This window comes from Globicephala melas, chromosome 1 (assembly GCF_963455315.2).
Source record: "Globicephala melas chromosome 1, mGloMel1.2, whole genome shotgun sequence".
Classification (NCBI taxonomy): domain Eukaryota; kingdom Metazoa; phylum Chordata; class Mammalia; order Artiodactyla; family Delphinidae; genus Globicephala; species Globicephala melas.
The window spans coordinates 105773595-105797362 of record NC_083314.1 but is presented as its reverse complement, the minus strand read 5'-3'; the positions used below and the strand labels follow the sequence as shown (position 1 = coordinate 105797362).

General features: G+C 45.3%; 1 protein-coding gene across 6 annotated transcripts in view; it reads right to left on the bottom strand.

Annotated features, from left to right (window-relative positions):
• BCAR3 (BCAR3 adaptor protein, NSP family member) overlaps positions 1-23768 on the bottom strand; it is a 206437-nt gene that overhangs the window by 103145 nt on the left and 79524 nt on the right. For 4 of the 6 annotated variants that reach the window (XM_060302637.2, XM_060302644.2, XM_060302641.2 and 1 more), the window contains exon 2: positions 5231-5558. In XM_060302637.2, coding sequence (XP_060158620.1) covers positions 5231-5558 — 328 coding nt within the window. Of the gene's footprint in view, positions 1-5230; positions 5559-9574; positions 9593-13230; positions 13417-23768 lie in introns of those variants that run through there. The other 2 variants (XM_030868695.3, XM_060302646.2) reach the window with 2 other exon arrangements.

The window sequence follows — 23768 nt, the reverse complement described above, 5'->3', positions numbered from 1 at the left end:
AAATCAATAATGTTGTTAAAGACCTAACTAGTCTGAGGTCCCTAGACTCAGGGATCCAAAACTCTTAACTTTAAAACACATATGGCTCCCAGCTTCCAGTGGTGAGTGAGCTCGGGTGGTGGGTGGTTGGTGTTTTCACAGCTCCACTGGGCTGTCAGAGCTGAGTTAGGAATAGAAATGCTGTTTCTCTCTCACAGTAGTTCTGTCCAGCACCTTAGTCACACTCTCCGCTCTAGAGCCTCAGGTTCTCATTCATATATCTTGTCCCCAGCTTTTCACATTCACAGATGTTACTTGTTGACACTGTGGATTGTTCCAAAGAATAAGTGAGGCAGCTCATAATCTTATTAGGAATACTTAAAAGGATTAAAAAAAAAAAAGAATATACGGTACTCTGAACTCCTCAAAACTGGGAACACCTCAGGATATTTTTAAAATGTGCCAGGTAAAAAAAAACACATTAACAAGACTGCGGAGCAGGGGAAGAGGACTTTATGATCCTGTGACACAGAGCCACTCGCCTTCTCACTCAGCCTCATTTTGAAGGATGTGCATTTGTCACTCTGTACTGACCTTCAACAATAAGATACTTTAAGTTAAGGAAAAAAGATGTGAATGTGGACGAACGTAATTCTGAATCCGAAACAAACGTAAACCAGCAGTGCTTGTTAAATCTTCCACAGCCTGGACTTGAAACTCATGACTTGTGTCCACCTCCGATAAGATTTTTTACTGAGGTCTGATCTATGTCCAAGTCAGTTTTCAAGTTAAAAAGCTTTGAACTGCTGGCAGGGTGACAGCTGGGGCCTTGGGTGTTTATCGAGAACGTCCTCAAGCTAGAAAGGGTGGCTCCATTTCCACCCTCGGCCCCTGGGAGTTTCCCCTGGTAAGGGCAGACACCAAGCCTAGACCTTAGAACTTCAGGGAATGAGTTTGTGAACCGTCTCTATGTGGTACGTCATGGATACCTAGCTCAATATAGAGTTTAACTTAATGAATAAAAAGTGGCCACAGGAAGCCAGCTGGTTCTGACCCCACATAGTGCAGCCTGGCATTTGTGCTTAATTTTGGCTAGCCATAAGTCATGGTTCTTTGCTACCTCATAACCTTCCTAAGAGGGAGCAATGATGGCTCTGCTTCTGCATCCCAGAGTGTTAGGTGCCAGTGATGCGACATTAACATTACCGTGCACAGGCATGCACCTCCACGTGCACCTGTCATCAGCAGGCCACCCGGCGAGACTCCACAGAGCAGAACCTTCTGACCCCCAGAACACGCTGGGGAACATTGTGGTTTGATGTCAGAAACTTTGCAGACTCTCCAGTGCTTTCTCCAGAGAATATCTGGGCCTCAACTTATTTTCTTCTTGTAATACTGCGACTACACAACTAAAAATAATTCTGAACTCTTGCCTGCCTAGCTCTTTCCCAACATGTGTACTATTCACCTCTCAATGTGCTACATCCCAGCTGCAGGTCACCGCAGCTTGTTTTGGGTTTTTCAAACATGCCAAACTTGTTCCCACCCCCGGTTCCTTGCACTTGTTCTCCCTAGGCCCAGAGAGCCTTCCACTAGTTCTTTTCCTCAGAGACCTGTCCACCCTATAAAAAAGATACAACCCCAATAAATCTCTAGTGTATCACTCTAGTTCCTCTACATCACTGAGTATAATCTGCAATTGTCTTGTTTATTCACTTGTATTTATTATCTGGGTCCCTCACTACAATGTTAGCTCTGGAAGGACACTGTTTCTGATGTTCCATTGTTATCCTGTTAGTTTACGTATGTCCCCACCCTGTAAGAGGGCAATGATTTGACAGCTAGAATGTCTACTGTGTCAGACCAGCACTTCAGCTAAGATACACAGAGGAAATCAGCAGAATTTTCCTGGTGAAGCAATGGTGCTTATAAAATCAATGTATTCTAATTAACACAGGTGCTCAATATATAGGCATGGAACAAATAAATGAGCTAGGATCAAAATGGCTTTCCTTGCTACAGGGTAGGACAAAAAGAGAGACACCAGGAGATACAGCAGAAGAAACCATCCCCTGCTTTACCCGATAGCATCACAGGTTGCTGGTCTTCCTCAACAGGAAAAGGGGTGCAGAGTTTCTAAACCAGCTCTAACAAGCAGGGTCACAACCAGGCCCATTATAGATGCAGAGAAGAAGCCTTTACAACAGTGAGGCTTATTTACCCAGCTCCCTGGTGGATAGAAGGAGAAATCAATTCTTGGTCTAAAGTATCCTGAAGCTGACCCGATGATACATCCACACACAATTTTACTTCAGCATGTTGACAACTAAATACAGGTATCCCTGCTTTTCGAGAGTTTGCTTTACATCACTTAGCTTTTAGGAAAAGACCTATGTTAGTATCTGATTTCAGTAATCAAAAGAAATCTGAGGAGGATTTTTGCTTTTGTGAAAAGAGGTGAAAAGTGAAAACAGTGTTCAGTGTCTGTTTTCAAGAAGTTGTTACAGATGCAGTGTGTACACAGAGCAGCAGCAAGAGCGGCACCACCAAGCTCCTTCTCTGGAACTACACTCAGCGTCTCAGCATCAAACTGCCCTAGCTTTGAACTGTCTGTGAGCACCTGGGCTTTATCTCCATTTATCTTGTGCATCCTTTAGCAAGATGTGTCCTAAGGTAATTGTTTCTTCATTTCACACCGTTTCAGCTTATGGAGGGTTTCACAGGAATGCTCTGGATAGTGGGGGCCACCTACACAAGGAGAGGCAGCTCCTGATTTATAGACATCCTGGCATCTCTATAGAATTGGATGCACGAGTGCCTTTTGTGAGTTATAGTCATTTTTATAAAGGGGGAAAGTGTCTAATGGGAAGAAAATGAATGCAGATGAACTGGAGTGAAATCATCTAAATATGTCCTTGAGAAGTGACTGAGGAGCAACAGCTTCTGTTCTGAGGAAATAAGATACACTAGTTCTACACAGGGAGATGGATACACATTTGCGGTGTTTTAAAAGATTTTGAAGATTCACTTTCAAAAAACCCTATTTCAACCACGCAGTTTAATTTCTGTTCTCCGGGCTTTCGCAGCAGTGTTTCCTGGCTTTGTTCACACTGTATCCTGACCTGGAGGTGCTTCCCCCTCTTCAACACCTGCGGACACCTTCTCTTTACTTTTAAAACACAGATCAAATGCGAAACCTTCCCTGAACTTCAATTTCCCTCCAAGAAGGAATTAAACATTTCCCTCTCCATATTTCCATAGCAACTTACATACACAGGCCTTTCACCTACAGTTGGTTTTCATATTGCAAACTGGATGTAATTAAATACATAGAGAACGTGAATTGCAGTGCCTAGACTGGCTGCAGGTTCTATTACATGATGGTGCTATGGAACTGCTGCTGCTTGTTGCTACAGAAACGTAAGGCTGAATGAATGGCTGGCGGCTCATTTTGTGAACTGGGCTGGAATTTATTTTGCATCTTATTTCACTTGTGTCTCATATCTTTCATTACAATGGGTAATAAAAGTGATAACAGTGTGTATAAGAAGTCCTGGTTAATGATAATATTGTGTAGAGCTAGGAAAATAAAGGCCATGACTTATGCAAAAGTCAAGGGTAATAAATTCTTTGAAAAGATAAAAAAAAGAATTGGATGGATGTAGTTCATAACCTGATGTTATGATAAAAAGAAATGCTGTGGTTCCTTTTGAGGGACTTAATGATATAGGAAGTTGGCCTTCAAAATACTCTCAAATACTGGAAGATATTAAGAAATGGTTCTTTTTTTAGATGTTAGTTATTTTTAAATAGATCTTTTTTTTTTTTTTGCGGTACGCGGGCCTCTCACTGTTGTGGCCTCTCCTGCTGCGGAGCACAGGCTCCGGACGCGCAGGCTCAGCGGCCATGGCTCACGGGCCCAGCCGCTCCGCGGCATGTGGGATCTTCCCGGACCAGGGCACGAACCCGTGTCCCCTGCATCGGCAGGCGGACTCTCAACCACTGTGCCACCAGGGAAGCCCTAAATAGATCTTTATTGGAGTATAATTGCTTCACAATACTGTGTTAGTCTCTGTCATACAACAAAGCGAATCAGCCACATGCACACATACATCCCCATATCCCCTCCCCCCTGAGCCTTCCTCTCACCCTCCCCATCCCACCTCTCTAGGTCATCGCAAAGCACCAAGCTGATCTCCCTGTGCTATGCTGCTGCTTCCCACTAGCACTTGGTAGTGAATATGTGTCTCTCACTTCACCCCAGCTTCCCCGCCCTGCCCCGCCCTCCTCCATGTCCTCAAGTCCACTCTCTATATCTACATCTTTATTCCTGCCCTGCCACTTGGTTCATCAGTACCATTCTTTTTCTTTTTTTTTTTAGATTCCATATATATGTGTTAGCATGCAGTATTTGTTTTTCTCTTTCTGACTTACTTCACTCTGTATGACAGACTCTAGGTCCATCCACCTCACTACAGATAACTCAATTTTGTTTCTTTTTATGGCTGAGTAATATTCCATTGTATATATGTACCACTTCTTCTTTATCCATTCATTTGTCCATGGGCATTTAGGTTGCTTCCATGTCCTGGCTATTGTAAATAGTGCTGCAATGAACACTGGGGTGCATGTGTCTTTTTGAATCATGGTTTTCTCGGGGTATATGCCCAGTAGTGGGATTGCTGGATCATATGGTAGTTCTGTTTTTAGTTTTTTAAGGAACCTCCATACTCTTCTCCATCGTGGTTGTATCAATTTACACTCCCACCAACAGTGCAGGAGGGTTCCCTTTTCACCACACCCTTTCCAGCATTTATTGTTTCTAGATTTTTTGATAATGGCCATTCTGACGGTGTGAGGTAATACCTCATTGCAGTTTCGATTTTCATTTCTCTAATGATTAGTGATGTTGAGCATCTTTTCATGTTACAGTTTTTTATATTGTGGTTATTATGTTTTTTAAAATAAGAGTCCTTGTCTTTGAAAGACACATACCAAAATACTTACAGATAAAATGAGGTCTGAGATTTGCTTCAAAATAATACCAGAGGAAAGAAAGTGGGTGGGAATACAGACATAGCAGGCCTGGCCATGAGTTGATAACTGTTGAAGCTGGGTGATGGGTCCACAGGAGGTAATGAACCTATCTTCTCTACTTTATGCATATATGACATTTTTCCTAAAAAAAGACTTAAAAAAAAAAAAGCCCTTTAAAACAAATCATTTTCACCCATGAAATTAAAGAAGCTACCTGAAGGTGAAGGTTTTGCCTTTCCAGTCTTGCGGTGGGTGCTCCTGGATGACGTCTTGGCTCAGAGGTGAGTGCTGCCGTGGGGATTTGGAATGGGGGAGGGTCCCCACGTGACTGAAGTTATCACAGGACCTTACGGGAGGAGGGCCTTTCTTCTTCCGTGGAAGGGTGCCGTGTATAGACACGTCTTGATAGGCATCTGTGCGATGCTCAGCGAGAGGTGACTTGCTGCTCAGGAGGTCCATGGTTGAGGCCAGGGGGAACTGGTGATTCACTGGCATGTTTCTAGGAAGGCTTGCAAACTTTCCCGCAGCCATGATTCTCAACTCTAAGTGGGGAAGAAAAGAGTGAAGGTATAAATCTAAGAAAAGCACAAGAACTGATTTCCCACTTACAAAAGGAAATGGAAATAGACCACATAACAAAAGAAAATGTTCACAGAGTGTTAAAGGACAAACACTGAGTAGCATCACTCATGACATTTAATACGATGGGCAGTTTACTCATCTCCGTTTTTCATCCTGCAGAAGAATCCTCCTGGGTTGGCAGCAGATCCGCCAATGGAAAAGGGCAAATACGTTTCAGGGACTTTAGAGGCACATGAGCCATTTTATTACTTCAGATGACTGAAGCCGATGGAAAAGCATGACTAACAAAAAAGAATACTGAGGAAAGACTCAAGTTTCAGTAATAAATGCATTTGAGAAAACGTTCAAATATGTTAGATAATTAGCTCACGCATTCCCACCACCCTGTAAACGATAAGAACAGGTGAAGATGACTGGAATTCCTTAGCTGCTAGAACGCCTTCAGCGCCAGACCAGCCCCTCAGTTGTGCTACCCAGAGAGACAGGACAGATTCTTTCTGGCAAAGACCTGCTGCTTATAAATAAATCAATGTACGCTAATTAACGAAGACGGCCAGGGTCAGGGGCCAGGAGGTGGGCTACTCCTCCATACATCAGGGGCTCAGCGGGAGAGGAAAGCCACTGGGGTGGGGGACCTCCATGTACAACCAGCCCCCGGAGGGGTCAGGGACCTGCTTGCCACCAGCAGGGTTGAGCAATGCACATGGGTGTCTGTATAGTCAGGGAAGAGTGGGAAGGGCGGAGAAGGAAGAGAAAATAGGGTTGGGGGGCACAGATCATGGAAAGAAAAGGAAAATGCTCTGTGCAAAAGCAGCCCCGACAGTTGTTCCCAGCTATGAACGCTAGCAGAAATGCTCACCCTGAGCAGAGTTAGCACCTCCGCCCCCTAAAAAACAAACTATGGTTTTGATCTAAGCCAAATTATATGACATTTTAAAGGCCAATATATAGAGATAAAGAAACACAAGACTGAATAAAAATTCGGGCTAGTCCCAGGAGACATAAGGATCCAGAATGTGCACCACTAGTCGTGGTATCAGACTGGTCTAGAGATCACAGCTGCGTAGCTAAGCGCAAAGCACTGGTCTTCCCCGAGCGTGGTGAGGAGATCATCTCTTTGCACTGTGGTCTCTTCTCAAGGCTTGCAGCACCCATTCCTCACAGACCACCCTTTCCACTGCAAAGGGAACGATCTGAGTGAAAATCATCACTCACTAGCACCACCGCAGAGACAGTTCCACAAAGGAACTGGGGACTTGGGATGTGGCTTGGAGACAACCAAGAAGAACACAGCCCTCCAGAAGCTGGTAGAGTAAGAGGTGGAACCAGGACCAAGACAGCAGGGTATGCAAAGGAAGCAAATGACAACACACACACACACACACACACACACACACACACACACACACACACACACACACACACACACACACACACACACACACACACACACACACACACACACACACACACACACTCCACTGTTTCTACAACAGAGACAGACACCCGAGTGCCGGCAGCTGGGTGGAAGGAGACCCTCCACGCAAGGCATATAATCTGAACCCTGTCCTCAGTTCTTTGCCAAGCCTGGTAATTCTGAGGCCTGTCTGCTCTGTGTCTAACTGGGACCACACAGAAGGCCTGCCTCCCAGCGGGTGCAGACAATGGACTGTGAGTCCCCACGTGGGCCCCTCCCGGGTCTGGCCAGTACCTGGTGCACTGTCAGCACTTGTTCAATGTTAATCATCGTTATTAAAAAAGAAACCAAACTCCCCAGCCCTCCCAGCCTGACCACAGTGGCGTAAGCGGACGAGGATTCCCTCACCCTTCGCGCACACACTCACAGCTATGAACTCTCACCTGTCCCAGCTATCAGCACCTTCCTTCTTTATAGACAGGCCTGGATCATTCCCAAGAACCTGGTGGCAAGGCCCAAAGCCCCCCACAGAACCTCTTCGGGTACAAAGGCCCACAGTGTTGGTCACGTCTACCTTCAGGCTAGGACGACGGACCAGAGTTACCCTGGCTCCAGTGTCTCCAGTAGCCTGTTTCCTCTCTGCTTATCCAAGGTCTATCTATTTCAAGATTGAGCCAAAGTGCTTCAGAATGCCCTTCAGCAAGCTACCCTCACCTCAGTGTATTCTCAAGGGATGTTAACACTGCCCTTCCTATTTTCAATTCAACAAACATTTAAGTGCCTACTCCAGATAAGAGACTCAGAGAAACAAAGATGCATAAGCCTCAATCCCTGACTATGAACTCAAAGAGACAATACAGTTGATACCTGAACAATGAGGGGCTAATCTGCATGTAACTTATAGTCAGCCCTGCATATCCATGGTTCCCCCATATCCACAGATTCAACCAACCACGGACCATGTACTGTAGTATTTACTATTGAAAAATATCTGTGTATAAGTGGACCCATGCAGTTCAAACCTGTGTTGTTTAAGGGTCAAAACTGTAATATATTCATCAATGGGACCCTTAACATGCTGGAGTGAAGAATAATTAATTTTGAAAAAAGGGCTCAAGGAGGGCTCAAGGAGGATCTCAGAGAGGGCATCACTGGAGATGAAGGATTTTGAAAGGCTGAAAATTGTAGGGAAAAGTCCTCCAAGAGGATGCGACAACAGCAGATGCATAAGGGCAGGAAAGTGCCCCTACAGGCTCAGGAAACTGAGTCACGCGGTGTGGCTTGAGTCACGTTGAGAAGCATTTCCTGGAAGAAGCACAGCTTAGGACCAGACCATGAAATCTTGAAGGCTGTGTTGAGGTGTCTGAACCTGACTGTCAGTACTAGGGAAGCTCAGGAAGGGTGGGACGGAATCCTGTCTGTGCCTGGGTAGGGAGCTCCGGTCACTCTGGAGGGAGAGAAGGGAGGTGGGGAGGTCAGTCAGCAACAAGCCAGCAAGGAGTGATGGAGGGCTCCGACCTGGGGCAGTGGCCACGGGAAGGGAAAGGAAGGGCAGAGCGAGGGGCTAGAAGCTCGAGGCCTCTGGCTGGGAGGAAGGAGGCCACAGCCAAGGGAGGACAGGGCTGTGCTGTAACACACTGAGTAGCACAAGAGGGAACCCCTGCGGGCAGGCGAGAGAGTAACAAGCTCACCACTGGGGCTGCTGAGTGTGAGGTACCAGTAGGGCAGTTCCGTCTAGCAGGCTAGATACTGGTAGGTGCAGTTAGGGGCCAGGACAGGAGGTCGATTTTTAAGAGTCATCAACATAAAGGGAATATTTAAACCAGTGAGTAGATCCCTCCGCTTGTTATTATCAGCTGTGATAACAGTTGTGAAAGTACCTCTTAAACTGTCAGGAACCATACAATATCCATGAATTATATCCTTGCCCTCTCCCACCTGGGCTGCTTCAAGCCTAGAAGGACCAACGCAAGGGATAAATTCTGAAAACTTAAATCGGCAGCTCTCAACCTGGCTGCACATAAGAGTCCTCGGAGAAGCTTTTAAAATCCCGACACCCAAGCCGTGAGCCAGACCAACAGAATTACAATCTCGGTGGGTAGGACCCTGGCATCAGTCTTGTTAAAGCTCCCCTAGTATTTATTGTTCACTGTGGAGCCAAGTTTGAGGACCACCAGGTAAGCGAGTTTCTTTGGTACAGAGCAACTGGCACCCAGATTAGTTTCTGGGTAACAGAATAGAATAACAATGAGAAAGTATCACTCAGGCAAAAGAAGCGTTCCCTCATTCATTCTTCATTCAACACACATTTAAGGGCGGGCCTCCTGGGTGGTGGGGACTGTGTGTGCGTGTTGGAAACGGTGTCAAACGACTATCCTCACGAGGTTCCTACCCTGCAAAGGAAGCAGACAGTAAGTAATGACCATGCGTGTTGGTGATTCCCAGTGCCGTGGGAGCACGCAGAGTGGGGACTGGGGGCCTCGATTAATCTAGCAGCCAGGAAAGGCTTCCCGGAGGAAGGGATGCTGACCTGAAGGATGTGAAGTAGGGTTTAATTACCAGAGGGAGATCATCCAAGCTGAAGTTTCCAGGGTTACAGTTAAATTTCTCAGCTGCGGTTAAACTGGAAATACACAGGCCAGGCTCTCCTCTACAACTTGCTGCCTCTAACTTGGGACTCTTTCCCATTTAAAGTACAGCCTTGCCCTGTGTCTAGTCACTTGGAAAGACTGGCTCCAGCCTGGGCCCTATGTCAAGCTTGAATCGATCCAACGATGGGGGAGGTGGGCCCTGGCCAGAGACCTAACTTTAAACAAACAACCAACAACAACAAAACCACTAAAGCGGGGCAGGGAATGGCAGGGAGAATTATAGGTGCAAGAAACTCATTTGCAGTCTGTTGGTTGCTCTGTTTCCTACTTGAGTTTTATTCACTTTTATTTTTTTCTAGACTCCAGGAACCTGGAGGAAATCCAGGGGTGGAAGCGCATGGAATCTAGGTTCAAGGTACGTACTTTCTCGTACTTTCCATTCTGACAGAGGAACCACAACCCCATTTGACCACTAGGCAGAATCTCAACACGTGATATGTAGATGGAATCTCAGAGAATCAAGCCCCTCTCTTTTTCCAGATAAGGAAAATAAACGTTCATTCACTCAATAGAGAGTCTCCGAGAGTTTACAATGTACTAGAGCTGAGGATATAAAAAGCTAGATGAGGTCCTGATCTCGTGGAGCCTACACTGTGATGGGGAAGTCCAACCAACACAGACAACAAACTAGATAATATCCCGGTCGTAAGTACCCTAAAGAACATGAAACAGGATGACATGATAGAATACACTTGTTGGGGACGGAGGGCTATTTTACACTACAGTGGTCTGGGAAGACCTCTCTGAAGAGGTAACAATGACATGAGACCTGAAAAAAGAGAAGGAACCAGTAAGAGAGGATCAAATGGAGTTCCAGGCAGGGGATTCGGCAAATGTGAAGGTCTTGAGGTGGGAACATGTGGTTGGAAGAGCACAGTGGAGATTAAGTTCAAGTCTCGAGTTGTTGGCTCCCATGTTTTCTCCACTTGGGGATGTTTCTGTCTTGATGTTCCTAGTCATTATGTACTTCTTATGTGCTATTTAATTTTTTTAAATAAAACATGGGTTGACTCAGAACCAAGGCTTTGAAGTAAGACACAAGTTCAAATCCCTACTGTGCCAATGTCTTACTGTGTGGCCTGGGACAAGTGACTCAACCTCTCTGACAGTTTCTCATTTGTAAAAATGGGTTAACAATATCTATTTCATGGAGTTGTTGTGAAAAGTAAATACGATTGTGTATGTAAGCCCTTGACATACAGCAAGCATTCAAAAAATAGCAGGTCTCCTCTAAGCAAGGCGGCGACCATGTCTGTCTTGCTTGTAATTGTATCCCTATCACAAAGAGAGTTCACAAATGAAGTCACTGCTCTGGGGAAGACTGCAACCAGGAAGGGTGAGGAGGGAAATGTTTTAACCTAGAGCAATATACGTAACAACAGCAAACCAAGTAGAATGTGAGCATAGATACACAGGCACACTAAGTGAGCTCATATGCCGTCTTTAAATAAAAGCCCAGGTAAGACTTTGGCCATCCGACTTCCCCTCTCTCTACTGTGCAGGTAAACAGACACAGTGTCCTGATTCAGTCTAATACAAGACCTTGAAATACATACAAAGGTCAAAGACTCTACATCTTGATATGAAAACTCGAGACCCATGTGAACGTTCAAAGAGCTGAAATCCTGATAGGGATGAGAGTGAGCTCGACACACTCCCAACCTATGCGCTACCTTCCTGACCCCGGTCAGCGGCTATACTCTGAAATGCTTGTGAACAGCAGGACTGACTCACTTGCTTTATAAAGATGTCTCAAAGAAACTGATGATCACACACAAGTCGAGACAGAGATAAGACGCCCACTTGTTTGAATTTTTCTATTTTACTTCTGAAATGAGATATTTTCAAGTTAAATTCACAGATGGTCATCTGATGTGGGCTTTAAGAACTTTCTATCATATTTTAAACTCTGGAAACGTAACCTCCTCGTTGCCCCATTATGACCATGACAGAGAATGTACAATCCAGATCTGTAGTTTTATATCTTCTCTGCAGAGGCAGACAGGAAGAGGAGATGGAAAAACCACACATATAAAATTGGCTTATCCGCTAAGAATGAAGTTTTGCTTGGGTTTAGGAATTAAGAGTATCCCTTTATTTTGAAGTAAATTATGAAGTCTAGCCAGATGATTGAAGTATGAATAATTCTTCCATGGATTGTATTTCAAGCAACACAGCACAGGATCTACATGATAAGGGTCTTAAGATTAGCATCCATTTGACAAGCAGTCCTTTCTATATGAATAGGAGATTGAGATCTTGGTTAGTCATTCTGGAAATGTCAGGCTTCTCAGAGGCAGTTTAGGGAAAGTTGGAGTCAGGGAATGAGGGAGCCATTGGCATGGCAAGTTGTTTACGTTATATTCCATCCGTCCCCTTGCACACTCACGTACAACTGCTTGGCCGGTGGCTTCCCCCCGTTATTAACTGGGCAGCCCCTTGCTACTTGGGACTCTCTGAGCCCAGCCCCCAGCACCGAGGGCTCCCCCTGGATCTCGCTTCGCTCCTTGGCAACAAGCAGGGAGATTATCCGCCCTCAAACTGACCTCCCCTCCGCCGATGTGTTTTCCTTGGAGAGATCAGTGTAGCTAGCCTTGGTATATAAGGGTCAAGGTTTAAAAGAATCTCTGAATGCATGGCTCTACTTTCTATCTCAGCTAATGGCTTTAGGTGGAAGCAGACATGAGGTTAGGCGAGCAATCTTTCACCTTCGCACGTTGCTTCAAGTGAGTTAAAACCAAAACCAGAGTTTTCCACCCCCCAACCCCCAGCCACAACCCACTGTTAGTCCTCCAAAAACCACGCCGGCTCGTCAGCTGCTTTGGAGCCCACTTGACTTCTCCCCGACGAGTGTCTACACCTGATCAAACTTTTAAAGTGGAGGCAGCCTTAGCGGGTAAGGAAAGACAGGCTGAGACCGGAACCTCCTGCCTGTTGCGCCCACCGTCCCTTGTTTCCCAGCCTTCACCTCCCCTTCCCTCCCCTCTCCGACGCAGTGGGAGCGACACAACCAACTATTCATTCCTTCTCAACAAAGGGAGCGAGGGAGGGAGATGTCAACAGTTACGGGGCGGGCTCCTTAGCTTTCTCTGCAAGCTTTCCAAGAGATTAGTGGAGAAACTCGCCTCCTCCAAGCCCAGGGCTTCCCCCTCCCCGGCCCTCGCATCCCTCGACCCCCACCGGCTTCTGGGGCAGAGAGAGACGGGACCAGGAGGCGCGGCTGGATGCGCAGGGGGTCGGAGAGGCCAGCGCCCGGCAAGATGCCGCTAAAGAGCAAAGAGCAGAGATGCTCGCCGCACGTCGCCTCCCGCCTCCCGCCGCGGGCCCCTCCTGGGGAATCCCAGCCGGTTCAGAGGCCCCTAAGGGAGCAGCCCGGTCCCCCATTCAGCCACTCCAGCCCCCAATCGCCAACTCGGCTGGGGGTGGGGTGCGCCGGCTCTACTTTCCTGAAGTAGTAGCCTGAAGTTCGCCAACAAACTTCCCAGTCTGTCCTGCAAGGGGAGGGGGAGGCCGAGGCGCCCCGAGAGGAGCCGCACGCCCGCGGGACACGCGGCGGAGACTCACCTCCCCGCGCGGCGCCCGGGCTCTCCGGCTGGGGCTCAGAGGCGCTGCTCGTTCTGCCCTGCGCCGCGGCTGCTCCCAGAGCAGGAGCCGCTCATGATCGGTGGGGCGCGCTGGCCGAGAAGCCCGCGCGCGGCTCTCTGTGCGCCCGGCGTTTGCGGCTCCCGCTCCCGCCCAGGCCCCAGCCCCGGCCGCGGCAGCTGCAGGAGCGGCTCTAAGCCGGCGGCGCGCACTCCGGCCCTCAACTGGTGATTTGCGGCTTCCCGGCCCCACCCCGGCGAGCCTATTCGCGCAGCCTTGCAGAACCCCCCGCGACATTTACATGCGCTGACCTCGCCTTGCCCTCCTCTGCCCGGATTTTAGAGTTTGGCTCTCTTCGTACCTCCCGAGAAGCCAGTCCTCAAGTGTAGATCGACCACTTCCTCAATGTACGCCTCACGAGAGACAACCCCACCTAATCCACTCCTCTCCCCTCCCCGCGCTATTTCACTACCCAGCAGATCTGCTTTGCTTGTCTGCAGACACCAGGCTGGCTTTCAGTTTAAAGGGGTTTGATGGGATAAAGACCAGGTAACCACAGATGACCAAGCCATGGGAACAAGCAAATCAATCACACCCACCTGGACATATTGAAAGCCAAGTGGGAGGTGGAAGTGGCACCCCAGTACTAGATGGCTTGGTGGGGTAAAAAATTGGAGTCTGGTGGAGGACTTACACTACCAGATATAAAGACCTATTATAAAGCTGTAGAAATAGTAATTAGCAGCAAGGATAGACGATAGAATAGAGAGGCCAGAAACAGACCTATAGTATATGGTCACTTGATTTACATTCAAGATGCTGATGTGTTGCACTGGGGAAAGGGTGGTCTGTCTTTTCAGTAAATGATGCTGGATCAACTGAACACCCACATGGAGAAAAAAGAAGAATCTTAACCTCTACCTTATACCATACCAAAAAAATCTATTCCAAAAGGATATTAACTCTAACTGTAGAAGGTAAAACAATAAAACCATCCAAAGTAAATATCAAAAAACATCTTCATGACCTTAAGGTAGGCAAAGACTTCTTAAACATATACAGCACTAACATAAAGGAAAAAAACTGATCATTGGATAACATGACAATTAAGAACTCCTGTTCATTCTAAGACACCATTAGTGAAAAAGCACGCTACAGAGTGCTTTACACATATCCAAAAAAAGGACTTATATAGAATATATAAAGGACACTCACAAATCAACAAGAAAAAGGCAGAAAAACCTAATTGAAAATAAGCAGAATATTTCAACAGGCATTTTTCAAGAAGGGATAAACAGGCATTTCTCAAAAAGTCAAAAAACATATGAAAAGGTTCTCAACTTATTAACTATCCCAGAAATGCAAATTGAAGTTGCAATGTGATCTCCCTTCACACCCACCAGAATAGCTAAAATTAGAGAATTTTGTATAACACTTTAGAAACCTGTTTGGCATTATCTACTATATTAACTTAGAGTCTGTGACCTACCAGTTCCATCCCTAGTTGTATACCTAACAAAGATATATACACATATTCACCAAAAGACATGTTCAAAAATGCTTATAGCATCTCTCTTTATAACAGCCCCAAAGAAACAACCCAGATGTCCATTAACAGAAGAGAGAGAAACTCTGTAGAATACTATAAGAATGAATGAACTATGTCTACACTCAACAAGATGCATGACTCTCATGAATATGACGTTGAGTGAAAGAAACTGGACACAAATGGGTACATGTAAACTTCAAAAACAGCCAGAACGTACCTATGATGTTAACGGTGAAGATAGTGGTTATCTTGAGGGGTGTGTAGTGATGGAAAGGGAACCCAGAAGAGTCTCTAGGTGCTGGTAATATTCTATTTCTTGATCCAGGTGCTGGTTACATAGATGTGTACTATTTAATAAAAAATAACTATCCCTCATTTTATAAAAATTGATTGGTTTGTGCACTGCTCTATACATATGTTTTACTCCAATTAAAATATTTTTTAAATTGTGCCATGTTGGTATACTTTGTATCCTTTTCATTCCCCTAAGAAAGAACCATCAGCAAGGCTGCAAGATTCTAAATGCAGCATTCTCAAGAATCAGTTTCTACCTTTTCCTTATGGGTGTGTTTGTGGGTTCGTCTTTATCTTCCCTGCCTCATTAGAAGCATAAACTGTTTTTGTAAGATTTTTTTTTTTTTTTTTTTTGCAGTACACGGGCCTCTCACTGTTGTGGCCTCTCCCGTTGCGGAGCACAGACTCCGGACGTGCAGGCTCAGCGACCATGGCTCACGGGCCCAGCCACTCCGCGGCATGTGGGATCTTCCCGGACCAGGGCACGAACCCGTGTCCCCTGCATTGGCAGGCAGACTCTCAACCACTGCGCCACCAGGGAAGCCCTGTAAGATTTTTTGATGTGGACCATTTTTAAAGTCTTTATTGAATTTGTTACAATATTGCTTCTGTTTTATGTGTTGGTTTTTTGGCCCCAAGGCATGTGGGATTTTAGCTCCCCGACCAGGGATCGAACCCTCACCCCCTGCATTGGAAGATGAAGTCGTAACCACTGGACCACAGGGAAGTCCCTAGAAGCATAAGCTTTTAATTTTTGTTCGATCTTCCCGAAGTATTTAGTGCAGTGAATTTCAAACAGACTAGCTGGTACATTTCTAAACTGAATTATTAGAAAGACATTTACTGACTTCCTGTTGCTCTGAAGTGTCACTGAGAGCAATGGTAAAACTTTGGTTTTTCTTGATTTTCAAAATTCCCTGAGCACCTACTATGGGTAAAGTTTCTACTGAGTGACGCACCATGGCGAGGTAGCAATAAAGACTAGAAGACAACTTACATCCAGAGAGGCCTTGCACAAGTCACTATCCCTCTCAGTCCCTCTATTTCCTCACGAATGAGTGAGTAAATAAATGTTAGAAGTCAAGGAAATAATAAATGTGGAAGTGCCTAGCATATAATAGTTCTCATTAACTATTACTAGAACTGATGACACATCCTATTATTTGTCTTCACAATACCCCTGTGAGATAGGAGGCATCTCTATCCTGATTTATATGGGAGGAAACAGACTCAGAAAGATTAAGTAATTTCAACTACAAATTCATTCAACAAACATTTGTTGTTTACCTACTATGTGCCAAGATCCATAGCTAGTGAGAAGCAGAGTCAGAATTTGATCAGATATTTTAACTTCAAGTTCAGTGGACTTTCCACCACATCACAACTACTTTCACATTTGTATCCCCAGTGCCTAGCACATAGTAGGTGATCAATGCATTCATGGATGAGCAATAGGAGGTGTTTTTTTTTTAATTAAAAAATTTTTTAATTTGTTTTTGGCTGTGTTGGGTCTCTGCTTCTGTGCGCGGGCTTTCTCTAGTTGTGGTGAACTGGGGCTACTCTTCATTGTGGTGCGCGGGCTTCTCATTGCGGTGGCTTCTCTTGTTGCGGAGCACGGGTTCTAGGTGAGCAGGCTTCAGTAGCTGTGGCTCGCGGGCTCAGCAGTTGTGGCTTACGGGCTCTAGAGCGCAGGCTCAGTAGTTGTGGCGTACAGGTTTAGTTGCTCTGCGGCACATGGGATCTTCCCGGAGCAGGGCTCGAACTCGTGTCCCCTGCATTGGCAGGTGGCTTCCTAACCACTGCACCACCAGGGAAGTCCCATAGGAGTATTTTTAATATAAGATTTTGATTGGGTAATATGGTTCATATATTACACATGGTTCACAAATTACACACACACACACACCATTTTATATATATATTAAATGGTATACAGTGAAAAGTCCCCCTCTTAACTCTTTCTCCCATCTGCCAGTCCCCTCCCACCATAGGTAACAACTGTTTTTAATATGTGTGCCTGCCAGAATTTCTCCAAGTGTGTGTGTTATTCCCCACTCCTACACAAAAAGTAACATGCTATACCCATAGTTCTTCACTTTGCTTATTTTTTTCACTTAATGTATCTTGGAGATTTCCCCATATTAGTGCACGGTATTCCTTTGAAGAGATGTACCAGAATTTATTCAATTAGTGCCCTATTGATGGACAGTTAAGTCATTTCCAATCCTTTCCTATTACAAACGGTACTGCAATGAATAAACTTGAACATGTGTCATTGGTATGTGTGAGTATATCTGTAAGATAAATTTCCAGAGGTAAAATTGCTGAGTCAAAGGGTGTATGCTTTTGTAATGTTGATAAGTAATGCCAAATTTCCATCCATAGGGACTGAACCAATTTACACACCACAGCAATATAAGAAAACGTTTATTTCCCCACATTCTTTGCAGAAGGTATTAAACTTTTGAATTTTTGCCAATCTGGTAAGTAAAATATGAATTTTAGTGCAATTTAAATTTGCAGTTCTCATAATAAGTGAGGCTGCTCATCTTTTCATGTTGAGTAGCTATTTGTTTTTCTTTTTTGGAATTTGCACTTCTGTTTTTCTATCTATTTGTAGGTCTTTTTATTATGACTTTTTTAGGACCCCCTTCCATATTAGGAAGCTTAGCTCTTTGTGGTATGAACTGCAAATATGTCCTCAATGATAATATTAAAGAAAACAAGTGATATACATAAAGTCCTGTTATTTTAGGAAGCTCATTCCGGAAGCCATAAGGAGTGAACTAGAGAAGTGAGAGCCAAGGTGGGACACTGGTTAGAAGGCTATAGCCATAGCCTTACTGTCACATGACAAGAGCTTTGACTAGGCTGGGGGCAGTGGAAATGGAAGTTAAGGACCAAAGTTATTACCAAGAAATAAATGGCAAGAGTTAATTATTAGCAATGATAACAATGACAATAATAGTAGCTACAACTGGTTTAGTAGTAACAACCACCAAGAACTATGCTGAGTGCTTTACCAGCTTTAAGCTGTGAACTGGTACTATTACTGCCCCTATTTCACAAATGAGAAAAGTGAGTTTTAGCAGTTAATGCAAATTGCATTTATAGCAGCATTTATAGCAGCATTTATAGCAGTTAAGTAACTTACCCAAATTCACTCTAGATGTAAGTGGCAGAACCAAGGCAAACCCCAGGTCTATCCGACCCAGCTGCCTCGCAGAGTGAAGGAGAATGATCAAAGGTCTGCAGGCTGAGTACCTGGGTAATGCCTGGCTTGATGACAGATGTAGAAGCCAGAGAACAGCTGCCGCTGGCTGGAGAGCAACGTGCTCACTCTTAGGTACACCGAGCATTTTTCAAAGCCTTTCATGTATATGATCACTCTTCCCACAATGTCTCTGTGAGTCAAAGGGGGTAGTATTAACCCCATCTTACTGATGAGAAGACTGAGGCACCATGAAATTAAATAACCAGTCCCAGCTCATATGTCTTATTCTCTGGGACACCTTCCCTAAAACTCAGAACAGGGCAGATTCCCTGATTATATGTGTCTTACCGTCTCCTTTCCTTCCTGGAATTTGTCACAGTTCATAATTACACATTTATTTCTGTTATTTTTGTTTAACATCTGTTGCTCTATAGTCTCTAAGATCCAAGTCTGGTTTTGCGTTTGCTTTGTTCCTAGTTTGGCACACATGATTGGCAGGCAGTAGATATATACTGAATGAATGAATGAACTCCAGGCCTCTAGACTGTTTATCCTTTCATCTTCCTACTGTATCATAAAGCTTCCTATAAGATAAATAATATAATTCCATAGATGTGGGCTGTGTTATAAAATCTGAGGATTCAAATTTCTTTAAGTCTACAGCTAGCTTCCACATTCATGTTTAGACAGCAAAACCCTGGGCTGCTTCAACCAAAGAGACAGAAGAAGGACAACATAGCCAGTGAGTTGGAGTTGATGACTTCAGGGCAGTACACGAGGCTTTGTCAGGGAGTACTCACCCTGGAGTAGGTCCCCTCCTGCCACAAAGTAATTTGTTGAGCCTCACCCCATAACATCATTAGTTAACAGGTAGCTGGGGCATGCACTGGGCAAAATGCACTTTAAGGAAGAATAGCTCCTAAAATTTCAGCTTTGCCCAGCTCTAAATGGTAACAGGGAAGGAACAACAGATGCTTAAGCTATCACTGATGAAGACCAAACAGAAAATCTGAACCTGAACAATCACAGAAAAAGAGACTGCGAATTCCCTGAGTTTACTATATAATAAATCACTGACCCAAAGAAGGGGCAGCTCTGACATGGACCAGAGCAGCAAATGCTGTGGTATTTTCTGAAGCCTCACCCTCTAGGCTCCTGGCCCATGAAGAGTTAGCCATGGACTCGGTGTCATGGGAATCCCAGTCTACCAAGCAGAGAAGTCAACTCAGCTTCCAAAAGGCCTGTATGATGGCTGTAAATGCCCTGTCATATTGGCTAGAGAAGTCACTGTAGGACGGCTACATTTCGATAGATCCTCAATAAATACTTACTGAATGAGTGAGTGAGTGAGTGAAAAAGCGATGGAGTTCTTGGTAACAGGCTCACTTTCTATACAAGGTGCACATTTGAACTGCCTGTTCACCAAACTCTGGACCCTCGTCCCCAGTTACTTCCTTAATCAGATGAGCAGCTTTGCATTAATTAGCTTCTCAACTTATGCAACAGTTGGAAGGAAATACTCTAAAATGCCTCTGGATAATTATGGAATACCAGGTGATTTTAATTTCCTTATTTACACAGCTCCCCCTTTCCATTTTTTTCTTCAGTAAGCATGTATTATTTTTATTATTAAAAATGTCACTTAGGGCTTCCCTGGTGGCGCAGTGGTTGAGAGTCCGCCTGCCGATGCAGGGGACACGGGTTCGTGCCCTGGTCCGGGAAGATCCCACATGCTGCGGAGCGGCTGGGCCCATGAGCCATGGCCGCTGAGCCTGCGCATCCGGAGCCTGTGCTCTGCAACGGGAGAGGCCACAACAGTGAGAGGCCCGCGTACCGCAAAAAAAAAAAAAAAAAAAAGTCACTTAGAAAACCAATTCATTGAGCCCTACCATATGGAAATTATCACCAGCCCAGAGAGAGATGAAGGTGAGTACATCAACAGGAACTTCTGTCCTTGGGGGGAATACAGCACAGGTACAGAGAGAAGGATTGGCTGCAACAGAGGTTCCTGTGCTGTGGGAAGGCAGAGGAGGGAGGGATGGGGCACAGACTCTTGATGCTGGTGAAAATAAAGAAGAGAAGTTTTGAAGAAGAAATGCTTTACTATGGAAATGAAGAACAAAGAAACAAATGTATGTGAAACCTAGTGCAATGGTCACCTGGCTGTCCTCTTGAGTTACAGTGGGGAAGGTCTCAGTTTAGATGCTGCAGACTGCCCAGTGGCAGGTGGAGGTGAGCTCTGCCAGCATTATTCTAGTGCAGAAGAAGGAACCTGGACAGTTAGAGCAAATGAAGGGAGCATGAAGCCTACCAGCTCCCCTATACAGGAGAAGCCAGGCTGACGGAAAAACCTCACTTACTTGGATGTACTCATTCAATCTTTGAGAGCAAAGTTGGCCTTCCAGATGAGTGGGCTTCAGCCCAAGAGCATGGTTTGTGAGATGTGGCTAAGACTCTCACACCTACCATCTTAAAAAAAAAAAGTCTTCCTAGCAATCTTATCACTTAAAACTCTGTCTTTAGCTGCTCATTCCTTTGTGTGAGGCGCTGACCTCACTCTGCCATCCTCTTTTTTGTAAAACAATGTTAATCCTTAATGGATGACTTAACAGAACACAGGCTCTAAATGTGCCCTTTGCCCAGTGCCTCTACTTCCAGGAATCTGTCCTGCACAAATGCTCACTCACCTGTACATACCAAGATATTTATAGCAGCATTATTTGCAGTTTTAAAAAAGTGTTTGCAGAGGGATGGCTAAATTATAGCACACCTATACTATTCAGCTGATATGAATGAGGTAATTCTATAGGTCCTGACACAGAAAGGTATCTGTGAAATATTATTAAGTGAAAAAAGCAAGCTGCCGCATTCATGTAAACATAACAAACTTGTTACTTGTGTGGGATTATGTGTTTACATGTACAAAACATCTGGAAGAACTTCCTTCCATCAAACTGAGGGGTGAAGTGGACAGGAGAGTGAAAGGGGACTTTGCTTTTCCCTCCATGTTATCCTAAACTGTTTGCATTTATTCCCGTGGGCACTGATTGCTTTCATAATTAAAAATAATTTATACAGCACTTACTATGTGCCAGGTACTGTTCTAAGAGTTTTATGTATATTCACTCATTTAGTTCTGACAATAATCCTGTGAGGTGGCACTGCTCTTATCCCTTTTTATAGATAAGGACTCAGTCCTTGCCCAGGTCACACAGAGAGATATAAAGGTGCTGAGCTTTGAACCCACGCCAGCTGGCTCAGACTTTGTGCTCATAGATCATAGTGCCTCAAAAAGATGATGTAAATAAATAAGTAGCACTGCTTTTAGAATCCGAAACACCTGCATTTGAATCCCAGTTTCTCCTGATTAGTTGGGGGATTCTTAGCAAGTGTCTTACTTCTAGCTGTTTCCCCACCTGTAAAATGGAGATGATCGTCGCATACCTCACGAGACTGTTATGAGAACTACACAGATACGTTCAGCGCCAGGCACTTAGCAAGTACTTGATAGACTATTTCCTCTATTAAGATTAAATTACCAGTCCTTTAATGCCTGATCATTTGATTGGCTGTTTTCTTGATTGGCTGCCTGACAGCATCTGGTGCTTCAAGGTAAGTGCCGAAGGAGGACTTGGGAATAAGGGGGGAGCTGGCTCAGACGCAGGACACGAAAAGTGCTGAATTAACACGTCACTGTTTTCACAGTTTTGCCTACATTCAGTCCAGTTAAGAAAACAAAATTCATAATATTTATGTGAGTTTTGAGATCATTCTGGGGTAAAAGAGCACCATTCCATTTTGAGAATGAGGGTATTAAGTCTCAGGAATTTGTCCAAAGTCACTGAGCCAATTAGATAACAGAGGCAGGACTGAAATTTAGACTTTCTAATTCCACATCCACCCTCTTTTCACAAATCCCACTGAGTTGGTGTCGGGATACCATGGTGGGGAAGTGGTGACTGCAGCCTCTCAGAAGGAAAGTGCTAGAGAAGTGGTAAGAGTCTGGTAGTAACAGTACCACTGGGGGGAAATGTGCCACCAATTCATGTGCAGTGTTGCTGAGGGTGGGAAAGGGCCTTGCCCACACTTCAGAGATGACAAGTGTGACAGACCCACTCCGGGTGGGGTCCACCCAGCCCAGGGTCAGATTACCCTATCCCTTTCTCTCTGCCCTTTATAGCCCTTAACTTAACAGCAGTCATCATTCGACCAAACGGGACCCAAGCCCATCTGGGAGGAGACAGGGGGCCACAGGCACGTGTCTGCTGGAAGCTGGGGGAGGATCCAGAGTGCGCGCTTGCTCACGCTCTCCGCTTGGCAGCCTCCTGCCTCAGCCTGATCCTTCCTTATTTTCCAAAAGCCCCGGAGGTCAGGCAGGAGCCAAGGAGGGACTGTTCTCTCCTTTTGTGAGGGTCCAACCCCGCCACCCATTTTTCAGGCTTGACCAATCCCTGTGAGGTCGGGGTCGTTACCATTCTCCAGAGAGAAGAGATGGCGACCAGAAATGGTTAAGAGGGCTTCCCTTCCCTGGTGGCGCAGTGGTTGAGAGTCCGCCTGCCGATGCAGGGGACACGGGTTCGTGCCCCGGTCCGGGAAGATCCCACATGCAGTGGAGCGGCTAGGCCCGTGAGCCATGGCCGCTGAGCCTGCGCGTCCGGAGCCTGTGCTCCACAACGGGAGAAGCCACAGCAGTGAGAGGCCCGCGTACCGCAAAGAAAATAAAAAATAAAAATAAATAAAAGAAATGGTTCAGAAAGAGCCAGAGTTCTTGACCTTTTTTCCAACCAGACATGAACATGGCACAACTCACTCCCACGTGAGTACAAGGGGTGTGCGAGCTCAGGGCATGAGGTGTGATCTCACAACTTTCTCTTTCACTCAAGACACCCTCTGGTTACTAAAATGTGGGTAACTATTAAAGCTGGGTTTTTTATGCTATTATCTCTACTTTTGTGTATGCTTAAAAAATGCCATGATGAAATGTTAAACATTTTTAAAAGCCCTTTGGAACACAAACGTGTGAAAGCAGTGTTATCATAAAAACAATCTTGTATCCACCAGTTTATTTTTTAAATAAATGATTTAGAGTCTGTGGTACTGCATTATCGGTAATGAGGTGCTTACCACATACCTCAGTACCCCAGCGGCAGAACAGCTGGGACTGCAAGTTGGAAAACTGGCCAAGGTCATCAATTTGGTCCTTTCCTTTTCTCTGATTCCTTCCTCACGTGAACCCCTCCCTCCCCATCACCCCCCTCCCCTCCACACACTCGGTTGGTGAGGGGCACTCCTTTTACGTGGTGACCATTTGGAATTCCTCTGAGTGGCCCTGTTGACGGTATTGAGGTTACCAAATAGAACACAGTCAAGCACCCTGGAATTGGCATAAGTATCTGCAACAAGGAGCAGACCACCAAATGTTCTGTGGGAGGAAACAAAGCCTAAATTTGAACGATGTCAGCT